A 25,509-nucleotide genomic window follows, 5' to 3' on the forward strand; every position below is an offset into this window, starting at 1 on the left:
AACCTGTTTGGCAATGGCAGAGAAGATTTGGCAAATTTTTCATGGGCACAACCCACATACTCAGCGCTGCTGCTCATCCCACAAATGCATGTTTCTTACAAATGGGGCACCATTGGAAAGGGAACTAAACAGGCTTTCCAACGGTATAAGATTTATTGCCAAAAAGCATTGTTACCACAGAGAAATAATCTACCAAACACAAATTTCCTTACTTTTTGTGCTAAGTTTAGATAGGCATGTAGCACATCTAGATATTTGTTGGGTAAAGCTAAAGAAAAATAATTTGTTGTCATTTAGCATTAGAAGGCCATTCATTTTCATTACTTGAAGTCAGTCAGGAAAGGCAGATTTTATAATGTGTGTTTGATGTCATTTTGTGTTTGTAGCTTCCAAAGAGATGTTAGTATGTGCATATGTATCTGTCCACAGTCATGCATACATGTCGGTGTGTACAGTATAAGTGTGTTTTTTTCATGCATGTGAACTTACGGAGATGGCAGTGACTCGGACAGCCTCCACAGTGGAGTGAGTGAACAGGTACCACAGGGCGGAGCCTATCTCTGTGGTAACCAGGTGGTGGGAGGGGGCAGAGACAGCGGTGGAGATGTTCTCTATGGCCTTTGCAGCCATGTGATGAACTATGGAATCATCCTGTCAGACAGACACACAAACACCTTTGAATCACATAAATCCACTGTGGAACAATTACCAACCAGGCAATATTAACAATTATATCATATATTATAAACTGCAATGATTCAGCAAGAGCACTGTCCATGCACACTCACAACTTTTTCCTACCAAATATATTCAAACTATTTGAAAATTAAAAATCCTGGTAGAACCTTAGACAAATGTTAATGGAGTCCCTTTAAGAACCATCCCGTAAGAGGATTTAGGACAATGAGTTGGTCAAAAGCCTTACAGCTTGAATCCAAAATCCTCAAAACCTACACTATGACACTGACCCCAATAATCCTCCTTAGCAAACTCAAAATGCATAGATATAATACAGACTGAAAGAACATAATGTTGTACACAGTATATGCGCAAGACCCTTGTCTTCACCCACAGGACCAGTACACATATTAGCAACACTAGACATAGGTCTCTAGGTTATTTTATTATTTGTACTAATATATGGAAAAATTAGCTTTCATACTTGCGTGTGTATGCACACATGCATCCTAACAGCAGAGCATACAATAGCAGTTATGTCCAAGAAAGGATTTTTTTCCTTGTATAAAACATAATGCCATTGTGAGCAACACATTTTCTGATTTATTGTTAAGTTAGAAACTCAAAACCCGATTACATTAAAATGTCATACACCAAAAGCCAGAAATAAACAAAGAACTAACGCAATCAAACTGACAATTAGATTAGCTCTCAACATCACCTCAATACAAAAACGAGAGGTTGCGTGTGTCTGTGTGTTTGTGTGTGCATGCTTATGTGTATATTGTATGTGCCCACACACCTTTGCCTGAGTATAGAATAGTTGTTTGTGTTCAGACAATGGGGCCAGGCTAATGAAATCTGTGGCTAAGGAAATGAGTTTTTCTAGGAAAGTCATTGTGGAGAAAGACAGGAAGTAGAACAGAAGTGATTGCCTCTGTCAGGTTATTATTGTGTTTCACTGTGTTACATCACTTAGACGTTACTCTCCCTAGATATGAGATACAATAGAGTCTATTCATAAAACACAGTTAACTATATTTTGTGGCAAAGGTTCATAATACAGCTGAAACATTAATTTCATCATGGCAATTTATCATGGTAATTCTGAAAAGTGGTGCAGGTGACAGATAATGACATTATTGCATTACTTAATTTTTGCATTTTCAACAAAAAGCTGTGTTGACTGTCCACACATTGAGCATACTGTATATGCAATGCACAACATTTAAGAAATGAGACTTACAATAAAATCCACCAATTACAGTGATACTACTCCATCTTTTAATATCAAATTCACTTACTTTAAACTGCACAAAGTTTTTAGTTTGTTTCTTATCACACAACTGCAGCTGTGGTCATCTTGAATTCATGTCATCTACAATGCACCAAATGGTGACAAACTTTGGCATAATTCATTTTTCTGCCATCCAAATGTGTGCTTAGTATGTCTTAAACAGTGATAGTTTGGGCGAAATATGGTTAAATAAACTGCTAGGTTTCGTATTATCCCCAATCCTCAAAATCTCCAACTCCCTTGCAGAACACTCAGTATATGGATGAACAGCAGATGCAGAACTTGGTTAAAAAAAGTTTGTATAGAATCTATCATAATAATAATAATAATAATCAATTCACACTGACTATAGCTGCTGTGCATAAGAAAGAGCAGATTGTCAGTTCAGGTGTTAAGCCCTGTGTTTTTATCATTTACACCACATTTTCAATTTCACAAAACTATTTACTTAAATCCCATTTGCCTTAACATATGCACTATGCAATAACAGCAAAATAATGTACATACTGCCCTGCAGAAAACCTGTGTCCAAAACAAAGTGAACATTATAGAATTGAGAAACAATATGATTCTCTTTTGGAGGCAAGTACTGTACCTCTGACATATAACAATGCATCAATGTGATCCACAGTTATTTAACATTTTATAGAAATTAAAGACAGTCTATCCCACCACATGGGAACTCTAATCATAACTGAGAGCTACAATTACCTACCTATTAATCCAATATAAGACATCACATTGTGTATTCAACACCAAGGGACTACGTAGCATGACAACATAATGAATCCTCTGGCACCCCTGTGGGAACCAGTAGAATGGTCTGTTCCAGCATTCCCCAGGCCATGCGGGCCAGCTCACTAATGAGTCCACGGGGGAGCTCCCCGTGTGTGTGTTTAATAGACTGTAGCCCTGCCAGGAACTACACAGAAAGAGAGAGACAGAGACAGAGAGCGAGAGAGAGCGAGAGCGAGAGAGAGAGAGAGAGACAGAAAGAGATAGAGAGAAGCAGTGAGAGAGATATCCTTACATGTGGTGAGAAACAAGTAGCTCATGCAATAAAGTCCATCATTATGATGCAGAGAGGGAAATGCAGGAGACAGAGAAAAGTAAGTTTTTCTCATTATCATTTTTCCCAGTATGAGACAAAAGTTCATCCAAGAAACACACTTATTAAATTATACTCTGTGTCCTACTTAAACCTCACATCTCCAGAATATCAAATTGAAAGAAATTAAAATGCTAAGTCTTGCCAAGTTTTAATGTAAATGATGAGAGATCTGTAATTTGGAATTATTCAATCACAGTTCATTTTTTGTCAGGGGTCACAAGATTATAACGATTTATCCCTTTTGGGACCTTGAATATTTGTTCCAAATTTCATGGCAATCCATCCAATAGTTGTCAAGGCAATTTCATTCAAAAACCAACAATGTCAAATTCATGTTTGTGCGATTGGAAAAGTCAGGGATCAACAAAGTCATTAGGTTGGAAAAATATGATATGGTATGCCTTATTATATCAATTTGTATTGCAGATTAATAGAATAATATTCAAAATTAAGTCCCAACCTGCCCAAATCACTTTACAGCTAACTAACTGCACCTTGTCTCCTCATGCCTTCACTTAACAAGACTCACTCTCACACATTTTTACCCAATGTGGGCTGGAGTTTATCAGATTCAAGTGGTTTGAATTAACTGAAAGAATTATTCAGAAATGAATAATGGTAAATATATTTCTAACAATACATTAACAGTAACTGAAGAAATCACTTGATGGTCATTGAACTAAAATGCTCAGTAAGTATTGTAGTGTATATTAAATGCAAAAACGTATTAGGACATCCTCATATATTAGTTATCTCAAAGATTAGAAATGTTTCTCTGACTCAACTGCTTCTCCTACTCTGCATCCCCTAGATGCAGAGTAGGAGCATGAAGTTCATCCTTCCAGAGGTGTCATGGGGCAGATCTAATTAAATGACATACCGACTCTCGTAAATCCTCACTTCAAACAGGATTTCTGAGAAGGTACCTTATCCTAATTTAAGAACATTAAAGATAGATATACTCGGGCAAAACACACATTCTTCAATTTCAGGTTTTCTGGATGTGAATGTGGCAATTGCTGAAAAAAAGTTTATTATATATATTACTGGTGTATCCAGTTTAAACAGGATTTCCATCTTTTTCGTCAGGTTTCAACAGGACTGACTGGCTTCCTGGCAACTGGTTTGAATTAAAAAATCTCCCTTATTTTGTAGCTCAGGGCTGACAGACAAGATTTACGCACTTTGAACCCTGGCTAAAAAAAGTTGGAAAAACCTAATTTCAGATGAAAAGAGTTAAAAGGCTTGGCAGATATGGAACCATAAAATCCTGTCTTTAAGTGTCGATCAGGAGATTAGTTTTATATCCAAACATGTTTGCACCTGGCCTCTGAGTCTCAAGTAGAAAGAGATCACATCACAAAAACTACATCACATGACTTGATGCAGGATTTGTGTGTATGCCTGTGTGCGCAAGTGCACGTGTTCACATGTCTGATGTGGTTTCCCTCTGTAATTAAAGTCCTTTAGAAGCCAGTGCACCTGGTTTTGAATGAGCCCCTATGGCAAAGACACAGGCACCATCTATCAGCCTCGCACAGAACATCTAACACCCCTAATAGCCACACTCAAAGAGAGAGACAGACTGTCTGATTAACGGGCTAATAGACAGGCAGTGGGGCGTGAAGGAAGAGGAAGAGACATGTCGACAAAATAGCAAACAAAAGAGCAACAAGTAAAGGTGCAAATAGACAAACAGGAAAGAAGACAGACCAGCAGACAGACAAACAGACAAGCACATGTAAAATAACAGGCAAACCAGTAGACCAGAAAATAAGGAGAGAAATAGATAAAGAAACAGAGAGATGGGTAGGCAAAGAGAGACAAAAGGCAGTACAGAAAGACAATCTGGCATAGGAAAAAGGACAGGCAAAGAAAAAAAGAGGGAAAACAGGCAGGTGGACAGGCAGGTACACAGACGCACAGTGTTATTAGTCATCATCTTTCTGTCATTTTTCTTTGCATCAAGGACGTTGCCACTCTCGTTTTTTGTGCAAATCAATACAACACAGTAACAGTATATTATTGTATTATACAATGGATTGTAGATTGTACACAGGCCATGCATATGTGTGTGTGTGTGTGTGTGTGTGTGTGTGTGTGTGTGTGTGTGTGTGTGTGGGTGCACACATGGAGTGGTCATCTTATGTTTAGAAACACAGAGAGTCCCCCTCTGTTCTCCTCTCCCTTGTGGAAGATAGTGATAAATCATTAATAGGCTCACCACTGCTGTGTGTGTAAAGGGGATTTCTGCCTTCTGCCCCCTGGCTTCTATCACTGTAATACTGTTCACACATTATTTCCGCTGCACGCACGCACACACACACACACACACACACACACACACACACAAACACACACACACACACACACACACACACACACACACACACACACGTTCCATCATAGACCGCAGAAGCATCATCTTGTTCAGACTCATAAATAATTTCCTGCCGCTTAAGTCTGGCCTGGAAACCTGCCTTTCACTCCATACCATCCACTCCCCCTCTCCAAGTACAACTCCCCCCCTTTCTCTCACTGACTCCCTGCCATCTCCTCTTCCTCTCCCACTGTACTGATCCTCCTTTCTCCTCCTCTGTCAATCCCTGCAATCCCCCACTATCTGCCCCCTCTACTGGTAAAACCACCATGCTTGCTTTGGCTCTGTGCCCCCCCTAGTCGACCCCTTCTTCTACTACAACAATCTCTATCCCTCTCTCCAGCGCTTTACTTGTAAATCAGGAAAACTCTCAACAGCAGCGGAGGGGGCTGGGGTGATCCAGGGGGTCAGAAACCGCATCAAAATCACATTGCCTGGAGCACATTAGACAGTGACTAGGCGCTGTATCTCCATGCTGTCATACAATAAACCTTGCATGGCACTGGATTTACATTTAGCACATTGGTAGACAATGTCCTTCTCCAGAGTCCAGACAACGCTATATGAGAAAGATACCACCTCAGCAATAAACCAACAATAATAACGATACAGCTGGTCACTTGTCAAATCAGACAATATACTTCTTAAAAGGTCTTCAGTGAAAAGCCAAGAGTTGTTCAAACATATTTATTGTTTTATTTATACTCATGTGCTATTTGAGAGCAAACTAATTGTAACTAAGTGTGATATATTACTAAGTCTTTTAAATACATATTTAGAAAAACATAGAATTAAAATACATGTTTAAATTTTGAAAAAACAGGTTCGGTCCAAGTGGCTATTTAGCACTGCAACATTATGTAAAGTACTGCTATGACTGCTATAACACTACAATGATCAAAGCAATATGTCAGTGTTATAATAATTCCTGCTCACTCTCATATTTTACCAAAGAAATGTATATTGGGGTGTTGGGTCTCAATGGGAATGGCAGTATGAGCAGTCTTAGGCCTTGGGCTATTTGTCAACCTATTTGACATAATTTGAAAAGAAATGATCCGTCTATTCCCCTCTCCCTCTCTGTCTGTCTGTCTCTCTCGCATGCTCCTCTTTTGCTGTCAGGGATGAGCAACTCTATCTCTGTTCTCTTTCTGACCAGACGTCCAACACTGTATAACCAATGGCTGGATTATCCAGGCAAATCACAGCATGAGTCCATCATGTTGTCTCTTCCTACTGGCTCTGTCACCTCTTCACCTCGGTCTGATCAACAGACATTTAATACAATCACTTCTAAATAAAGTGCAACATAAAACTTTCATTCTATGATTTCATCCAACACACAATGTTAAGTTTGTTTGTAACATTAAAAACTTATAAAGTAAATGTTTAGAAAAAATGTATGCCTTCTTTTTAATTCCACCTACAGTATAGGGTAAGACTAAACTCAATAATAAGTTACATTGAAGAAAATGAAAATAAGAACTAGGGTTGGGCCAATGGGAGATGGCATCGTTCATCATGATGTTTCACTGTAGACACTGTCATATGCCAATTCAGTAGACAACGGCCAACCATAATAAGAACAGTAACTGCAGTGCTATCAAGCAGCCTGTCATATTGGGAAGTACTATATGGATAAGTCAAGAAAGAGAACATAATAAAAATGGCTGCCAAACCTACAGTAGACCCATTGAAATAAAAAACGGATTTTCAATTTAATTTCTATGAGTAGACTTCACATTTGTAAACAAAAACATTCTGAGGGCGTTTTCACACTTGGTCCGTTTCAGACCTCCAAAAGAACTCAGACCTATTAGTCTACGTTCAGACTGACCACAATCTTTTTTCGTTCATTCATCCCACTACCTGAATGTTTACCATTGCTAGGGCAACAAGTGCCAGCTGGCGTTACAAAACCAATTAGAACTACCTACAGTCATACCCCTTAGGACCTTAACCATTTGTGGTATCACAAGTTATATTGTCAAATTATAAAAATAAAAGCTTTAATCCCTGGGAGCTAGGTAAGCAGAATGGTCCACTCCATTCGCTGCTGTGTAAAAAATAAAAACGGAATCCGAGGACATCCATACCCACAGTTGGGTTTAGGTGGGCACAGTTTACAAAGCCGAGGGCACCGTTTATAAACTTTGGAGATTTGGAACGAGTTGGAAATGCTCTCACAGAAGGCTTGTATCATGGTAGTTAACACCTACTGAAGTCAAATTCCTTGTGTATGTAAATATACTTGGCCAATAAATCTGATTCTGATTCTGATGTGGACGCGCCAACAGTTTTGTTGTCATTACTCAGAATTCCTCATGGGGGCGGCAGAAACTACGCACTATAGCTTTAAGACAGTCATGGATTCTTTAACCAGTGAAAACTCAATAAACATGTGTGTTGCTACGGAAATTTGACACAAATTTCATTGTCAAATTTAGATTTTCTCCTGTTTTGCCCTCATGGCTAATTTTCAGGGCAGAGGGGAAAGCAAAAGGAGACTCTTGGGAGGCTTATCACAGCTGTTCGTGTCTGATGAGTGAGTGCCCACTCAGAGCAGAAAGTGGCACAAAGAAATTAATTCACACATCCATAGTGCTGGAAGCTTGGCCACGTAGTGACTAGTTGAAGGGCAAGAGCTTGAGGTACTATAGTTGGCAAGCTAAACACAAACATGCTAGCTAGAAGGGAAAATGCCATAATACTGCCAAGTCGCAGGTCGCTAACTGGAAGATTCATTTATTTTATTTATTCAAGAGACATAATATATAATTGACTCCTGTCTCACAACTATATGTAACTTTTAAATGTTTCTGAAACTGTAATTGTAATGTGTAATTTTCCATCTGATGATGTATCACTTTTTGTTTGACAACCTGGTCACAAGCAATCAAAACTTCTTTCAAACCACTACACTCCCTATACAAACAAACTCTTAAAGTTCTTCATAAGAAATCCTTACACCATCATCATTGCCATATTTAAAAAAATATATAACCTTTTCAAGTTGGGAAAACATGATTACATATACAGATCTCTGTATTATGTACAAAATCTTACATGGACTAGCTCCTCCTGTATGTATAGTTTGTGAGCACAGCACCAACTGCTTAGCCTGGCTCCGCCCTCCTACGTATTTCCGCTCAATTTTCATTTTCCTTCAGTACTACGTCTGGATTTGCGGTATATTCTTGGCCCGGTAAAAGGAAGCAGGAGATTTCTTTATATAGGCCTTATTGTATTTACAAAATCCTGTTTTTTTTAATAACACAATTATGTCTGTTACATAAAGTAAAAACCAAAATGAAACCCCTTTTCGTCCCTATCAAACCCACCCAAATATTTTAGAAGTTGTAGTTATGGCTGATACTGGGGCAGGGCCATTACAGAAATAAAAAATGAAACGAAAAACAACTAAAAGCTAAAAGGGAGATCTAAATTGTAAAACGACGGGCGAAAACCGGAGACAATCTTGGTCAGGTTTTCAACAGATGGAGACAATTACGGGATTGTGAATCATTTAAATAATGTTTTTTTTGTCTGAGCAAAACATTTATCGCAACTATATGACCTCCCTGTAACGCTAACTCAGTAATAAAGAAAAGATATTTACGACAGCAGGTGTGGTAAAAACACTGACGCTTTTGTCCAAAGCGGCCAATAGAATCAACACAAACTGGAAGTTACAAATAGCCACTTTAAGTGAATAACCGGGTTATGCCAGTTCTGCCCGTATACATGAGCGGGGAAGAATGGTAAGAATGAAGGGAGTAACTCTACCTCCAGTAAAGTAGGTGGCGCTCTTTTAACGCACAACTATCTTTTTCTTCCGCTTGACCTATGTCAAAATTACACCGACTGGCCACTAAATTAATAACATTTAACAACTTAATGTTTCATTCACACACCCTTGTCACAGTGTAGGAAAGCACAGTGCTCTCGCCAGATGACTTGACAACTTTGTTTGGCTCATTATTTGTAACCAGTGTTGCCCAGTGCCGGGTGGAATTAGCAAGCTAACGTTAGCTAACTAACGTTTACGTTAGCCAGCCTTCCACTTTTTTGCCGAGACACAGCGTTGACAGCCCCGGAGAGGGACAATCTGTTTAGCCATCTCCCGGTGTCAGCTGCTGCCTCAGCGGGGAGTAAAACACATAGACCGTAGGCTTTTTGATGCCGATGGCCCACTGCTAATTCGGCTAAGGCTGTTTTGTTGTATCATAGATTAGTAGTATCATGATTTGTATTATTTCCGGGTCAAAAAACACTCCAGCTGAGTGGGGTAGGGCAGTATGCGAAGACGCTTAAGACAATCTTACTCAGGTTAAGGTGTACACATGCAGGAATACCCCGATTACGGGTTAAGGTGTTTACTTGAGAAATCGGGGTATTGCCTCAACTCGAATATAATTGTTTTTTTAAACTGCATGTAAACCCACTGATGGAGTATTTCTGTATTCTTAAAGGTCCCATGGCATGAAAATTTCACTTTATGAGGTTTTTTAACATTAATGAGTTCCCCTAGCCTGCCTATGGTCCCCCAGTGGGGTATTAGGGGACCACTAAGGCCTATATAAAAGCATCCAAAAAGCAGCATGTCATAGGACCTTTAAAATGTTTCACAAATATATGGCATTTCAGCATTAGAAATAACATTTAAGTTATATCTCAACTTGGGGTGGGTATCACAGGGTACCTCACGATGCGATACATGGCTTACCATACCAATAATATCACGATACAGAAATTGTGAGATAAAGTAGCGATGCTGGGAGCAGGGAAATTTATTTAGAGCGCCTTATTTTATTAATTAAAATGTCGATATTTGGCGCCATAGTATCGATTATCATATTGCACGAATAACAACAACGTATTACCTTATCGATATTTTGTCCCACCCCTAATTTCAACAATGTAAATATATATATATATATATATATATATATATATATATATATATATATATAAGTATAGTAAGCTATAGTATAGTGTAACCACCTTGTTAACTCCAGGAGATGTAATGCCCATGAGACAAAGTTATACTATTTAGACTGCTTAATATAAAAGCAAATATACTTGTGCATCCACGGGAAACCCAGCCAGTCAGGGAGAGGGAGGAAGAGAGACAGGGTGGAGAGAGGAAGGGGAAAGGACGGTGAGAGGGAAAGAGAGGGAGGCAGGTTGGGTCTGGGGATGAGTGTCTGGTCCCTAAGGGAGGGAGGGAGGGAGGGAGGGAGGGTGTGTGTGTGTGTGTGTGTACATTTTTCCATCATTCTACTCTCACAGCTCAACTCAATAATGATAAATAAGTCAACCTCTTTCCTCCCCTCAACCCCTCTTCCTGTTCCTGTCACACACCCGTCCTCTGTTCATCTACCCCCCCACAACACTCCCAGTGGTAATGAAGCAACAGTAGGTACTAGCTGACAACTGTGCAGAGTTTCATCTATATTCATTCTGCTATAGCAGGCCACCACAGTAAGACCCCTTCTACCTCTGAGAGACAAAACAATATCAATCCATCCATCCGCTTCTCTTACCTGTTCACTATATTTATCAGTCTCACCCCCTACAAAAATTCTACTTATTCAGCAGCAATGGCCCAGCATGCCCAACACTACAAAGACAATGATATGATATGGAAGCACTCTGCTGTACACAATTTGATACAAAAACAAGTAAAGCAAAACTTAAACAAGTAGCCAATGTTTAAACCCAAATTTCTTCCAGTTACAATGAATTAAAGGCAGTGTTGGTTCTCAATATACACATTTTTGTATATATTGTTTGAAATGGTCTTTACAACTTGACAGCAATAAATAACTTTATGACAAAAATGTGTACTTCTTTGCTGACAAAATATGCTATATATATTGTCATACCAGTCTTACATTCCAAAATCTCAGATTATTTGAACCAGTATTTTTATCTTTTCATTAAAACAATGACCCATTCCATTGCTACTGTGCTAGGCTTATGGGCTCTGAAAAAGGAGCGAAAAAGATCAGTCATCTGTAGCTGCTGTAATCCTGTAAAATGCCTACCAATCAGAGGGTACGGTGTTGTCGGTAAAGTTTTTTTTATTTTTTTTTATTTTTACTTTATTGACAATAGAGCTTTCTGAACTGTCTGTGAAATAGATCAAAGGAGAGGAGAGAAAGCAGCGCGACCGTAAATTACGGTCCTGCAAAACGCAGTACAGACTCTCACACTGAGCTGAAATGGAAACACACACACTGCTGCAACTTATGTTGTAAGGTTTAAGCCAATGTTTTTTCGGGGGTAACGCCCCTCACTTTACCGGCAGTACTGACAACAGATAAAGCCATTGTGTCTTGAGAAGCTCAAGCTTGTTGTTTTATTGTTCACTTTTATCTCACTTTACATTGTCTTTGCTATTTCTTTTTCCTCTCGCTTTTCATCACACTGCACTCATACGCTACTCTCACTGCCCGCTCTCCTTGCGTGACCACACAGGCACTGCCTTGCGGTTTGCTTTGAAAGAACCAATAAAATGCCTCCTTGCCCCGCTGCACATACATTACTCTACCCCTCCCGTGTACGAGCCTGAGCTCAATGCGCATTGTTACCGCATTGCTAACATGTTTGCTTTAAACAATCGGTCTGATGATATTAGGTTTGCTTACCGGTGAATGAGACATGAAGTAAAATTGCAGTCCTTTCTCTGCTCTGAAGCAGTGACACAGCGATGCTTGTGCATGTCTGTGTGTGGGTCGGAGCCCGGAGAGCAGGGGAAGGGGTTAGAAGGAGCCCCGAGGAGACGCTACTTTCGAATCTTGCTAGCTTTTCAACATTACCAACCCTTCCTTAAAGGAGAAAATACAGGCACTTATTGCTGAAGTTAAGAAGCACAGGGTCCAAACCAAAAAAGACCCAGGTCAATCTCTAATTGTCAGTAGCATGATGCCAACATTGATACATTACCTCTATTTCTTAACATATTCTAGAACACCGTTTTATTAGACTGGGTAAACCCAGCCCGATCTGCCGGCGATTTGATTTCGCCCTGCAGCTCAGGCTGAAAACATGTACCTTTATCTATCCGGCTTCCATAACAAATTGGCGGGAACCAATCACAAACTGGCTTATTCACCTGGCGCGCTATTGGCGGGTTTAACACCTTTTTGTTTACATTCAACAAGCCGGCCACCGAAGCGCAGCACTCCATGGCAGCAACCTGTTGATGCCGCTGTCGCTGCTACATCACCCAGATCGTTGGTCTGATTGGTTGAAGGACTATCCAATTGCGTACAGAGTCATTTGAACTATGCCCGTTGAGGTCTTTGGTGTTTTTTGCCCCCAACGTCTCCTCCCAGGCAGCACGGCAATGGTTATGTTTAGGGTTAAGGTTAGGGTTAGCTGCCTGGAGGCACCATTGGAGGCAAAAACACCATTGAGCGCCCGTTGATCACGCCTCTTGTGCAGAGAAAATACAGAGCAGACTCCCCAGACTAATGTTCAATCTTAAAAGATTGAGCTTGGTCTGGTGATAGCCAGACTACCACTTTATCATTGGAGACATACATTTCATTTTGTCATACTATTACCAACCAAAGTCATAATATCTTATATTTCTTTTTTATGACAGACTAATATGAGAGGGGAAGCATAATTAAATAGAAAAAGAGAGGAGACAGAGAGGAGAAAAAAGAAAGCCAGCAAAAAGGAAAAAGCTATCTATATTTTTCTGGCTGTATTTCTGCTCCATCTACTGTATGTGTGTGTCTGGAGGGTCCTAATTGCTGCTGAGGTCAGGCTGCTGAGCAGTAAAGGGTTGTGTTTAATGCAGGTAAGAGTGTGCGTGTGTGTGTGTGTGTGTGACTGCTCTGCATGCCCTTGACTTGCAGCTGGCAAACAACGCTTTAGGCCCCCACAGCTGCCTCATCATTACTGTTCACAGGGATCCCCTGCCACACACTCGCACACACACACTTGCAAGCACACACAGTGAGAGAGACTTAGTCACAGCTACACAGGCACAAAAACAGACACACGCAGACATACACAGAGACACTCACCCCTTCCCGCAGGCTCCTCATTAAGCCAGTGTAGGCGGCAGCGGGAACGAACCACAGTCCCTCTGGGGAGCCTCTCTTCTCCTCCTGATAGAGAGACATAGAAAAGTCAGTGAGAAAGGGTAAGAGGATAGAGGAGGATGGGGTACAAAGGGGGGTGGGGGGGGCAGTGGAGGAGTAGGGTGGGAGTTAGAGAAAGGCAGAGAGATAACATGGAGGAGATGCAAGTAGAGAAGAGTGAGGGAAAGTGCAAGAAAGGACCAAGCAGGGGAGGGTAGAAGGGAGCAAGAGGAGCCATGACATCTTGATTACTTGGTTACCATGTCTATGCTTGAGCATGCTTTCATAACTATTCAAATTCAACAGATTTGTTTCCTTCAATATTGATTTTACTTAGAAACATATAAGTGATAGGAAAACTAATTTAGATTTTTTAGTCGACCCTGGCATACTAGGCCAATGTAACTCGCCAGTCCTCATTCATATAGTGGCATGTGTCACATAGCTCTCTGCTGTGAGCACCGTGCAGCAGAGCAACAAAAGAAAAAAAAAAACTTAAAATGCAACTAGCTAGTGCAAAGTTAGTATTAACAAGTTAACTAGCAGTTAAATAAGTACATTGCATAGCCGATGTCTCTTTTGCAATGCCTAAAACTTTTTTTAATTACTTTTTATTATTTATTATTATTAATATTGTTTTTAACTTTTTAACTGATAGTATTAATCAGCTAAAATTCTTATTCTTGGATAACGGTTAATTATTAACATCCCTAATGTGTGACCATTATACATAATGTTTTCTTTCATTTGTCGTGCTTGTGTACTTACTGTAATCATCTTTCCCAGTTTAACATAAGAGGTAGAAAAGAGAATAATTCAAACTTTCCCCATTCATTATTCATTATCAATTCATCTCTCAAATCCTACTTTAACAAATAATTAATTTATCTTTTAGTCCATAAAATCCTCACATTTGACAAGCTGAAACAAGAACAATTGGGCAGTTTTGCTTGGTAAATTATTTCAATGATTATCAAAACTAGTACAGTGCCCGTTGAAAATGTGCCTGTTTGGAACGGGCCGATAGCTTGGCCTGTGGTATTGCTGCTTGAAGAATTCTCCAAAATCAAATTGTAAAAATTACTTACAGAAGGACCCCAAACCACTTAATATGCAACTCCACTGTATAGCCTACTACTGACTTACAGTGTAGGCGACTTCTACATCAGAAGAAGACATTGTACTAAAAATATTATCTGACAGAACGTTGCAGATTCAGAATTTAATCACAAAATATCACAATGAAAATGTGGAGTAATCAGACATTAGCGTCATGGACTCATGGCAGTGCGCTACCCACCCGGCCTGTTATGAAAGCTAATCAGTTTTTCGAGGGCCAAGGGCTAAGAGGTAGGGGTAAGATAGAGAAATGGGATTCAGCCTAACTCTGAGGACATTTACCGGACAAAATTGACTCAAAGTCATAGTGCCCCCTAGTGGCAACAGGAAGTAGGCCCAAAACTATATGTGCTATACTTTAACGAACTATTCTGAGAGATTTCATCCGATCAACTTCAAATTTGGTCTGTGACATCTAAAGACCTCAATGATGAAAAGTTATTAAAAGCAAAACTTTTCGTGGAACGATGTGGGAGTGGCGTGGCGGCCATTTTGAGCATTTATTGGTGAACGAAGAAGTTGTTGTAACTTGAGTGTACATTGTCATATCTGCCCGAAATTTCTCATGATTGACAAGGGTCCAAGCCTGAGGTCATCTATATGCCAAAATTGACTTTTGGTCATAGCGCCCCCTGCTGGCAACAGGAAATCAGCCTTATATGACAAACCTCATCCGATTTACATGAAACTTATGTGTGGTCTACATGTGATACTGAGCCGCCCCCATTTACTCAGGCCACGCCCCCTTTCATAACATTTGAACCGTTTAAGGTAGACTCTTGTGTGAGGTATCATTGAACTCAGCAGAGAGTTCCTTCTTCATTGTTGATGGTTTGGCCAGCCCCCTATGCTTAAACTATGCCCCATTTCATAACTGGTGACCCATTTAAGGTAGTCTTGTGTGAGGTATCATTGAACTCAGCAGGGAGTTCCCTTTTCATTGGTGACAATTTGCAGTGTCTGAGTGCCGCGCAAATGCACGGTTGCGTCCGCCAGTAACCCCGATGGGCCAGAGACGCGAGGGCCTGTCCAACACTGCTTGCAGCTTTAATTAGATAGATGTATTTTTTTGTTGATTGACTCATTAATATGATCATGACGAAAATGTGTACTTCATTCCTGACAAAACATTCTATATACAGTATATTGTCATACCAGCACTTTCTTACATTCCAAAATCTTGGATTATTTCAACCAATATTTTTATCTTTTCATCTATCTAATAAAGCGAGACGTAACTGTATGTATGTACAGATCGGTTTATGAACCCATGCTAAAGTTGACTAAAAAAAGAGGAATAAAAAAATCATCTTTTGGAAATTGATCTTAATGCCTTAATTTAAAAAAAAATGGAAAAATCCAACCTTAAGGACACCAATTTTCTTTGTGAATGAATAATGTATCATAAATAAATAAATGTTCTTCCTTAAAATACAGGGGGCATAAGTAAGTACACCCGTGTTAAGGGCTGGGCGATATGGAAAAAAATCAGATATCATATTCTTGACCAAATACCTCGATATCGATATTGCGGCGATATTCTAGGGTTGACAATTGGTGCTTTAACAAAATATCTTCACACTTAGATTTTAGATAATCATCAGTAATGTGGACATAATGTCTAAGTGGGGAAAATGCAAATAATAGAACAGCTAGAACAGTCTGGTAAGTTCAGAAAAGTACATCACCTTTACTGTAATGCAGCCTTTAAAACCAGCAAAAGACAACACTTATGTCATATCATGATATTGCGATATCCAAAATCTAAGACGACATCTAGTCTCATATCACGATATCGATATATCGATATATTGCCCAGCCCTAATTCCCATAGAGGCAGGCAGATTTTGATTTTTAAAGGCCAGTTATTTCATGGATCCAGGATACTATGCTTCCTGATAAAGTTCCCTTGGCCTTTGGAATTAAAATAGCCCCACATCATCACATACCCTTCACTATACCTAGAGATTGGCATGGTTTTATTTCAGTTAGCCTAATAGCTGGTTTGATTTGCATTGAGAGATGATTTTATGGAAAGTACCCCATAAATCCCCTACTTCACCGTTAAGCCGACGACACGAGTAAACACCCTCTCTCTCTCTCTCTCTCTCTCTCTCTCTGCACACACACACACACACACACACACACACACACACACACACACACACACACACACACACACACACACACACAAACAGTCCGGTTCTGGTGGTTGATGAGCGCAGATCTGTGCTGATTAGCTCTCATAACAGGCCGGGTGGGTAGTGCACTGCCATGAGTACATGACGCTAATGTCTGAAGCCACAGAAAACTTTATAAGTGATGATAAGTAAAGAGGAAAATTATATCCAGTTGGTTTTTAAGCACAGCTTCCCTACGTCACATAAGGAAAGCAGCAAGCTTGCGTTAGTAACATTAACCCAGAAAATGTTATTCTCATTTAATTCTATTCGAGGAGACACAGAAAGATATATCAGCAGGTGGACAGACGGAAAGGAGATAGTGAAACGGAAAGAGAGACAGACAGTGTGTACATGCATGTGTCTGTGTGTGTGTGTGTTTATGTGCATTTTGTTTTTTTGGGGGGGTTTTTTGGGCATCAAAGCATACTGGAGTTACCATGGTAACTAAGCCCAGCCCTGACACTCCGCAATCAGCAGGACTGCAGCAGGAAAACCCCTACTGAGACAACACGCATTGTGTGAAAATGCAAGTATGTGCTGTTTTATTGGTCATCTGTAAGCATCACTACAACATGAGAATACACACAAACAGAACATTTGCATGCACACACACAAAAAATAGGAAAACAGAAGACACACACAAAACATGCCCCACACACACACACACACACACACACACACACACACACAAACAAACAAACAAACAGTCCGGTTCTGGTGGTTGATGAGCGCAGATCTGTGCTGATTAGCTCTCATAACAGGCCGGGTGGGTAGCGCACTGCCATGAGTACATGACGCTAATGTCTGATTACTCCACATTTTCATTATGATATTTTGTGATTACATTCTGAATCTGCAATGTTCTCTGTCAGGTAAATGTAGTAGTACAATGTCTTCCTCTGATGTAGATGTAGACTACACTGTAAGTCAGTAATAAGCTATACAGTGGAGTTGCGTATTAAGTGGTTTGGGGTCCTTCTGTAAGTAATTTTGGGGTACAATTTGGTTTTGATGATTCTACAAGCAGCAATACCACAGGCCAAGCAATCGGCCTTTCCACACAGGCACATTTTCAACGGGCACTGTACTAGTTAAAACAATGCCCCATTCCATTGCTACTGTGCTAGGCTTTAGGCTATCTCTAACCTTGAGGATAAATACAGCACTGAAGGCTTTAGCTAATCATTGTCATTGACTGGTGCTGCAGAAGAAGAAAGGAGAAAAGTGGCTGGTTTTACCTGGGGACACTTAAAGGACAATTCCGGCGCAAAACGAACCTAGGGGTTATTAACAGAATGTGTACCCACTCAATCGCTCTCTGGGACATGTTTTCATACTAATCAAATGTGTTTGTAGCTTGAAAGAAGCTAGCGCGGACCGCTGATTAGCTTACAACGCTAGTATTCGGGGCACAGGCAAAGTAAAAACAAATCGCTATTTATCCCACTAAAAAGGCACAAAATATCACCAAACTTCAACGGTAGCATAATGAGGGTCCCTCAATGTTAACCGAAGCATTGAGAACATTGTAAGTTTTGTTTGTTATTATTAATCCAAAGTCTAATAAAAGTTCATGTTTCTGTGGTTATATCTAATGTGTATCTAAGCTTGAGAATAGAGGCAGCAATGCTGCTGCTCATTGACACCGACCAGAAAACCCACCAGACAGCCAATCTGCCAGTCCACCAAAGAAATCATAAAAGACGTAACTTTACAAATTAAATAATTACTGTTTTTTTTAGAGCTATCAATTATTTTACTAAACTGTCAGTGACTGAAAAACACAAACAGCTGAAGATTTTTTTTAAATCTAATCCTCAAACCAAAGCAGACAAGCAGTTAGTCTTACAAGAAGCCGCTACTACTAACCTCTAACTAATCACTACCATCGCTTAACAAAAGAAGCTTGCACTAAGGCCTCTCTAATCTTGACGATAGAGCGAAAGATAAAATTATCACAGAGCATTCCTGGGTTTATTTTAAAGTGCTATACTAAATTAACACACAGAAAACCTAGAAGGCACTACAGCAAATTATTGTCACCAAAAAAAAGCAAGCCAGAGTGTTTAGGGACTATATATACCTGTGTGTGCGCGTGTGTGTGTGTGTAGGTCATATAAGTAGATAACTGTCTGTGGTTTTAAGAGCTCTACCAGTGACACATTTTGGCAGCTTATCAACAATACAGTAAGCGGTGAGTCCATGAAAATATTTCTAATAAAATAAAAGCATCTACTATCTATTCTAAAAATAACAGCCATCACAGGGACTGTACAACACAAGTATGTGAGCTATTCTGTGCTTCAGTTGCCACTATCTGTACAAGTTATAATTGTATTACAGACTTGGAAAGGCCTACGAGCAACACATTACAGTTGTTTAGCCTTCTTGTTACAAAAGTACGCAGTCGTTTCTCTGTAGTAGGAGAGGCCTCAACTTTTAGGGGTTCATTAAGTCAAACAACGCTGCTTTGGCTTTTACTCCTGAGGTACAAATATATTTCATGGTTTACAACAGTTACCAATACCTTGAGGTACATATTTTATTACTCACCAATATAATTCTCATTTATTCGATTACACTTAATTATACCATTCATCAATTGTGGAATTACTCAAATTAAGTATACTTTGTCACCATAAAACTGTGACAGTGCATTAAAAACAACACTGTCCCTATTATGCTGGGACATATATAAAAGATTTAAAAGAAAGTTTTGCTAATTTTTCTTTAATTTAGCTTTTGATTTTCTTACTGTAACTTACTGACAATCATTTACACTTTTAAGGTACTGTTCAACAATTGACCCTGAATTTTAAAGGGGAGGTACAGGAATCAGTTAATTATAACGTTATTGTTTTATAACACACTGTCACCCATGGAAAAACACTAGCTCTTGCAGAAGCAGAGAAGTCAATTTATTAAGAGCTTCTAGAGGACACTGATGAGATTCCCTATGGCATCAGGAGAGTAATAAGTGTAATCAGGCGGGGCGATCGATTTTTGAAGGTTATCAGTCAGTCTTGTGAACAAGAATCTCACACTTAATCGACTTGCCTGGCTAGATCGAGGTTAACCAGAAATAAATTGGAATCACCTTTTCTAATGAAGTCAAATGAGGACTCCTTCACTCGTAATTTTCATGGCTGGGGTTCAATTCGCTTTAAATTTAATTTACTCAGCATGTAAATTTTAACTCCATTACCTAATGACAGGACAGCACTCAGCTTCATGCACTTCACTCAAGATTGGTCTTTCTCGCTGAAGTAATAAGAAAATGTCTTTTGATCTTTTGGGCATTTGGCATCAGTGTTGTGCTTGATTCACTTTGAGTCATTAACTAAGAAAGCAGTCATACAGAAAGATGATTTTTCATATTTTAAAAGCCGTCTCTTGGGGGCAACCTGACAGCGTAGAAGTGTAAGGTCCATGCTACATAAACACAGTGTTATGGGTTAGTTTGTTTTAAGTGCAGTTTGCACATTATTTTAAGAGCAAACTAGAGGTGTGCAAATTTAGTTTGCCATCCTACTACTGTTTGAGGTTGCAGACTGATCTCATGAAGTAGCGTAGGTATGACACGCCAATTCGTATGTCATTGTTGGCGTGTTATGAAGACGCAAACTCGCTTTTTAGTGTGTTTATCAATGCTGTTTGGCCTCCATTGACTTACATTACTTTGCGATTGCATGTGAATTGACGCTGTAGCGAGTAGCATGAAAGGGCGAAAATCCGCATAGGGTGGTTGGGGGGGGGAGTGGAGGATGGGTAAAACACATGACTTTCACCCAGGAGAGAAGGGATCGTGTCCCGCGTGTGATGTTTCCTTTGTGTCCCGCGTGTGATGTTTCCTTTCCACATTTGTGCTTTTCCTAAACCCAACTGGTTCTTCTTTTCCTAAACCCAACCCCGTTCTTCTTTTCCTAAACCCAACTGGTTCTTCTTTTCCTAAACCCAACCCCGTTCTTCTTTTCCTAAACCCAACTGGTTCTTCTTTTCCTAAACCCAACCCGCGCGGCGTGTCACGTTTCTGAAACCCAATCGGTTCTTCTTTTCCTGAACCCAACCCTAGCCTCACGATAACACGCCACATGGCTTTAGAAAGTGGCGTGTATGTTTACGCTGTGATGTTGCAGACTGCCGTAGACTGTATACAGCGTAGACATACACGCGTATAGCTCAAAATGCGTACAGATAACACGCCACTTGTGGCGTGTAGGTTTACGCAAAGTCATGATATTACGTTGGAGGTTGTCATTTATCAGCAGGGTGAGCAGCAAGTGGATCACTGTATTCATTGTATTTCTCATAACATGTAATAATATGAATCAACCAATTGATTGAGTGACTGTTTCTGATTATTTCATTAGCAGGTCTAATATGTATGAAAGCCTCAGCAATATTGACAGCACGTGTCTGATATTTCATTATTGATCCTGCCACACTATGAGACATGAATTATATCGAAATGGCAAAATGCTGAATTCAATACCCTAATTAGATTAAGAACAAGAAGTCAAACAGTCAGGGATACTTTCCCAAAGATTTGGCACAAAGAGTGAGTCAGTGAATGATTGGTACCGCTTTCTTTTTTGTCTTCATGCATCTAACTTCCCAACCACAGTCAGGCGGAAGAGACTACATTAATAAGACTTATAAAAGATTTATACCAAATAACAGAAGTATCCGAATTCTGATCAGAAACCTTTATCACATGTCACAGCCTGTCGACTAAAAAAAAAAGAATATTCATGCCAGCTATGGAACGGCTGCAATCCGTGCCCTTTGTATGTATGCAAGCAAGAGCACATGTGCACCCATTTCTCACTTATATAGTTTGTGTTTGGATCCATTAAAATGTTTCTTTAGATCAATCAACTACAGTTTCTCTGTCTCTTTAAAAATGTCTCTTCATATTGGCTTCTGTGATGCAGTCTACCTGAGAGGCGATGAGGTAGAGCATCTCCCCGAGTGGTGGCAGCAGGAACTGTTTTATTTTATTATTCTTCAGGTTATCTCTCAACAGGTCTATCAATGTGGACACAGCCTGGAAAGAGAGAAGAGATATAATTTCATCAGCACTATTTTATTGTTGCAAAATCAAATAAAAAAATCATAATAATAAAAAACTAGACTTCATGCTCTATCAAATTTAAAATGTATGCCAAGAAAATGTTATTTACAGCTCTCTAAGATGGTGTCAATAGCATTTAACTATTTCAAGTATATATATAATTTCACAAAGGTAGTAGCCTATTTCTTCATATGAAGTCTCAGAATAAAACAGAATTTGGAGAAATGGGGCAAATTGAGATAAACTCCTATAAATTATCTAATTAATGGTTGCAAATATAAGATTGAAATATGCCTTTAACGCTCTTCAGACAAATTTGAACAAAATGAGCCTGATCTCAAGCTAGTATTGAGTACTGACAAGACAAAATCTGTTTTACTCTCAAAAACTCTAAATTCCAGTTTGAATCTCCTTGCTGAAACCTTCCATACAATTAATGGAACTGAAATTGAGCCATCTTGTAAATACCTTGGCATTTGGCTAGATAGCAGTCTCACTTTTAAACAGGATGTGGGGCAACTGGCACAGAAACTAAAGATAAAATATCTGTGCTAAAAATCATGTCTGTGCCTGACTATGGAGATATCATTATTCCTATGCTGCTTGCTATACCTTAAAACAACATGATGCAGTTCAACTTTATTTTATCGTTTTTACGAGTCTCCTGCAAAAAATGCCTCAGTCTATCACTCTCTTTTCACATTTAAAACCACTGCTCACCAAACTAGATCTCAGGCCTTTTTTAACTACCACTCAGGTAAATACTGAATTTGGGAAGACTGCCTTTCACTTCTTTGCACCTAATACTAATGCAGGAATTACAGACTATTTTAAAACTTTAATGTTTTATCCCACTGGCCAATTTTAAACTTTCAACTTCAAGTGTATTTCGTGATGTCTGTGATTGTCCTGCTACAGATTGTCCTGAAAGTGGAGGATCATACAAAAACACAACACAGTACAATAAAGGTAGTAAAACCACCACAAACTACGGTACAAAGTAGTCTCATCGTGATTCAATGGTTGAAGACATTCTGTATACAGAATATACTATTTTAAATGAAACTCTTGGGGATGAATCTTTTCTGTATCTGACCAAAAAATTAGAAAAACTAAAGAGAGGTAAGGGTAAAATCAGAAAGGTTAAAGAGTGAGGAGGAGGGGGTAGAGTGAGAAAAGAAGAATGAAACAACAGTGAAAAGAAAGAGGAAGAGGTAATGCATAAAACAAAAAGATTAATGAAGAAAAGAGATATGCAGAGAAAATGGAAATAGGGAAAACAAATGGTTGGAAAAGAGGGAGAAAAACCACATAAAATACACACACACAAACACACACACACACCAAAATACATGTAAGGAACACAGGCACAAATGCATTTATACACAAACGTGTGTATTCAGAGCATTAAATATGTGCACACACATAACTAGGTACACAAATTCTTGCAATCATATGCACTTGTAAGGAATGCACACCACACTCACACACATAGTTAAGTATATGCAGACAGCCTTGCTTGCTGGCTGCTTCCTGGCATTAGCATTACTGCCAGCTTTCCCCCTCTGTGATCTGATGCAAGTTCTGCCTCACTTCTCTATCTCTCCCTCTCTCTTCTACACACTTTCTATTTCCATCTCTCTCTGTTTTCTGTCTCTCTTTCCTATATTGTTTTTCACTCTACTTCTGTCTTTTCTCTTCCTGCTCTATTTTGATTTGCCCTTTTATGTATCACATAATCTCTCACTCTTCCCCCTTCTCTCTCTGTCTCACCTATATCTTTCTCTCACATTAGCTTGCATTCACTGTCTCTCACCTCCTGTCTCTCTTTCTCATTGTAGGGTGAGAAGTGGTAACAGTCTGTTTGTCATGTTCATCTTCCCCTTTCCCAGAAGACTTATCCATTCCTTTTATTTCTGCCCAAGAACCGTGGTGTATCCTCTTGCTGAGCCACCGATGAGCATGGTATACTATCAGTTTGCCACTAGAATCCTGATTAGGTGCGAACATTATTGCCTATACACTTTTAGACTAGGACAGAAGCCAATATTTGAGTTAACCTTATTTAAACGTATTTATACATAAAATAAAAACTCATACCATGTTGTTTCACTACTAACCGAGTTTGTGATGGTACATACGGTATGTACTGTATAAGAAACTGCTCTTGGCTTTCTGCCTCTTTCCCACATTATTACTATCCGTTCTTCTTCTTCACTCCATTCCTGAGCTAAACCTGCTAATAACATAAATGGCTGAGTGGATAGCTGAGATTCCGGGGTGTGTTTGAAACAGGTCATGCAGCTGCTCTGAGGCAGAGGGTACTGAAAGGCACCCCTGTGCAACGAGCCAGAGTGGAAAAGCAAACAAAACGCATGTGCACGCACACAAAACTATTTTCCCTCCTGGAACACATTATCATTATCTCAGCATCAACACTCCCTCAGATCAAATAATGCACATTAATGCACACACAAAGACATAAACATATGCACTTAATTAACATCCATAAACAACACTAATATAGTGGCGCAGAGAATAAAAAGACGTCCCAACTCAGCACACAGAAGTCTCACACATATAGTACACATACAAATATAACACATACAAATAGTGCACATGGGCAGTTACTGTATGTCTACACTTGGGACAGATGTGTAAAGAAAGAAAACAGAGGTTGGCGGATTATCGATGCTACAAAGAAGGAACTGTACATTATTTAACAGTTTATACAAAGCTTATCTCTGCTGAGGTGAGAGAGCCTGACATATAAAGCAGTATTGCAGCATTGCAGTCAGAGGTAACTCTCTTATCTTTAAGCGCCCAGCTTTGCTTAACTTTCTAAAATTACATGCTAGCTTTGTACTCAGTTGTCCAAAGATCCACCCTTGCAAAATGTATATATGTTCTGATGTGTCCTGTAGCATATATGCATGTCAAATGGTAAAACAAAACAAAACATGGCTCAAATATACATGCAAATTAAGTTAAACAGTTCTGTTAATGAATCAAACAACGAATTCAAGAAATGTTGGACATAGATTAGCGCAGTTGGATGTAAATATCTTCACCAAATGACACAATACTACTATATATTCTGTTTGACCATAAGTGTATTCATCTATACTAGTTTTGAGTTTTTACATTGCATTAGTGAAATGTCCATCATTCAATTGTTTATCATCAGTGCCCCCGTTAGCTTAGCTTAGCATAGTGAATGGAATCCTTTGTTGCCGGTTAGCATGTCGTGAGTAAAAGTGAGCCAACAACAAAAAAAAACAACCTAATTACGTCTTGTGGCCTGCGTATTCACAACGAATACAAATAGCAATGCAGATTAAGACTAGACGACTTCCTAGGCAGATATTGATTTGGGACTATATTGGGTGGAAGCACAGGCGAAGCACTGTTACTTGGGCGCTTTACTACTTCCTCAGGCTGTTGAGCGATCGCAACCTCCTCCTCCTGTCGTTCTATTTCCAAAGCATGCAGCCCCTCTTTTGAAAACTCTGGATAGTAGAGGTATGGTTCTGGATCTTGACTGTCTGAGAAGTCATCCTCTTCG

At 39.5% G+C, this 25,509-nt stretch overlaps 1 protein-coding gene across 4 annotated transcripts in view; it reads right to left on the minus strand.

Annotated features, from left to right (window-relative positions):
• ulk4 (unc-51 like kinase 4) overlaps window positions 1-25,509 on the minus strand; it is a 110,809-nt gene that overhangs the window by 57,447 nt on the left and 27,853 nt on the right. For 3 of the 4 annotated variants that reach the window (XR_004898557.1, XM_031278304.2, XM_031278303.2), the window contains exons 18-20: window positions 21,810-21,917; window positions 13,512-13,595; window positions 490-651 (exon numbers count right to left, since the gene is read on the minus strand). Coding sequence is in view for 3 of the 4 variants with exons in the window: in XM_031278304.2 (XP_031134164.1) it covers window positions 490-651; window positions 13,512-13,595; window positions 21,810-21,917 (354 nt within the window). In the remaining variant the exon portion in view is untranslated. The remainder of the gene's footprint in view (window positions 1-489; window positions 652-13,511; window positions 13,596-21,809; window positions 21,918-25,509) is intronic. The other variant, XM_031278305.2, reaches the window with a different exon arrangement.

The sequence above is a fragment of the Sander lucioperca genome, chromosome 10, assembly GCF_008315115.2.
Source record: "Sander lucioperca isolate FBNREF2018 chromosome 10, SLUC_FBN_1.2, whole genome shotgun sequence".
Classification (NCBI taxonomy): domain Eukaryota; kingdom Metazoa; phylum Chordata; class Actinopteri; order Perciformes; family Percidae; genus Sander; species Sander lucioperca.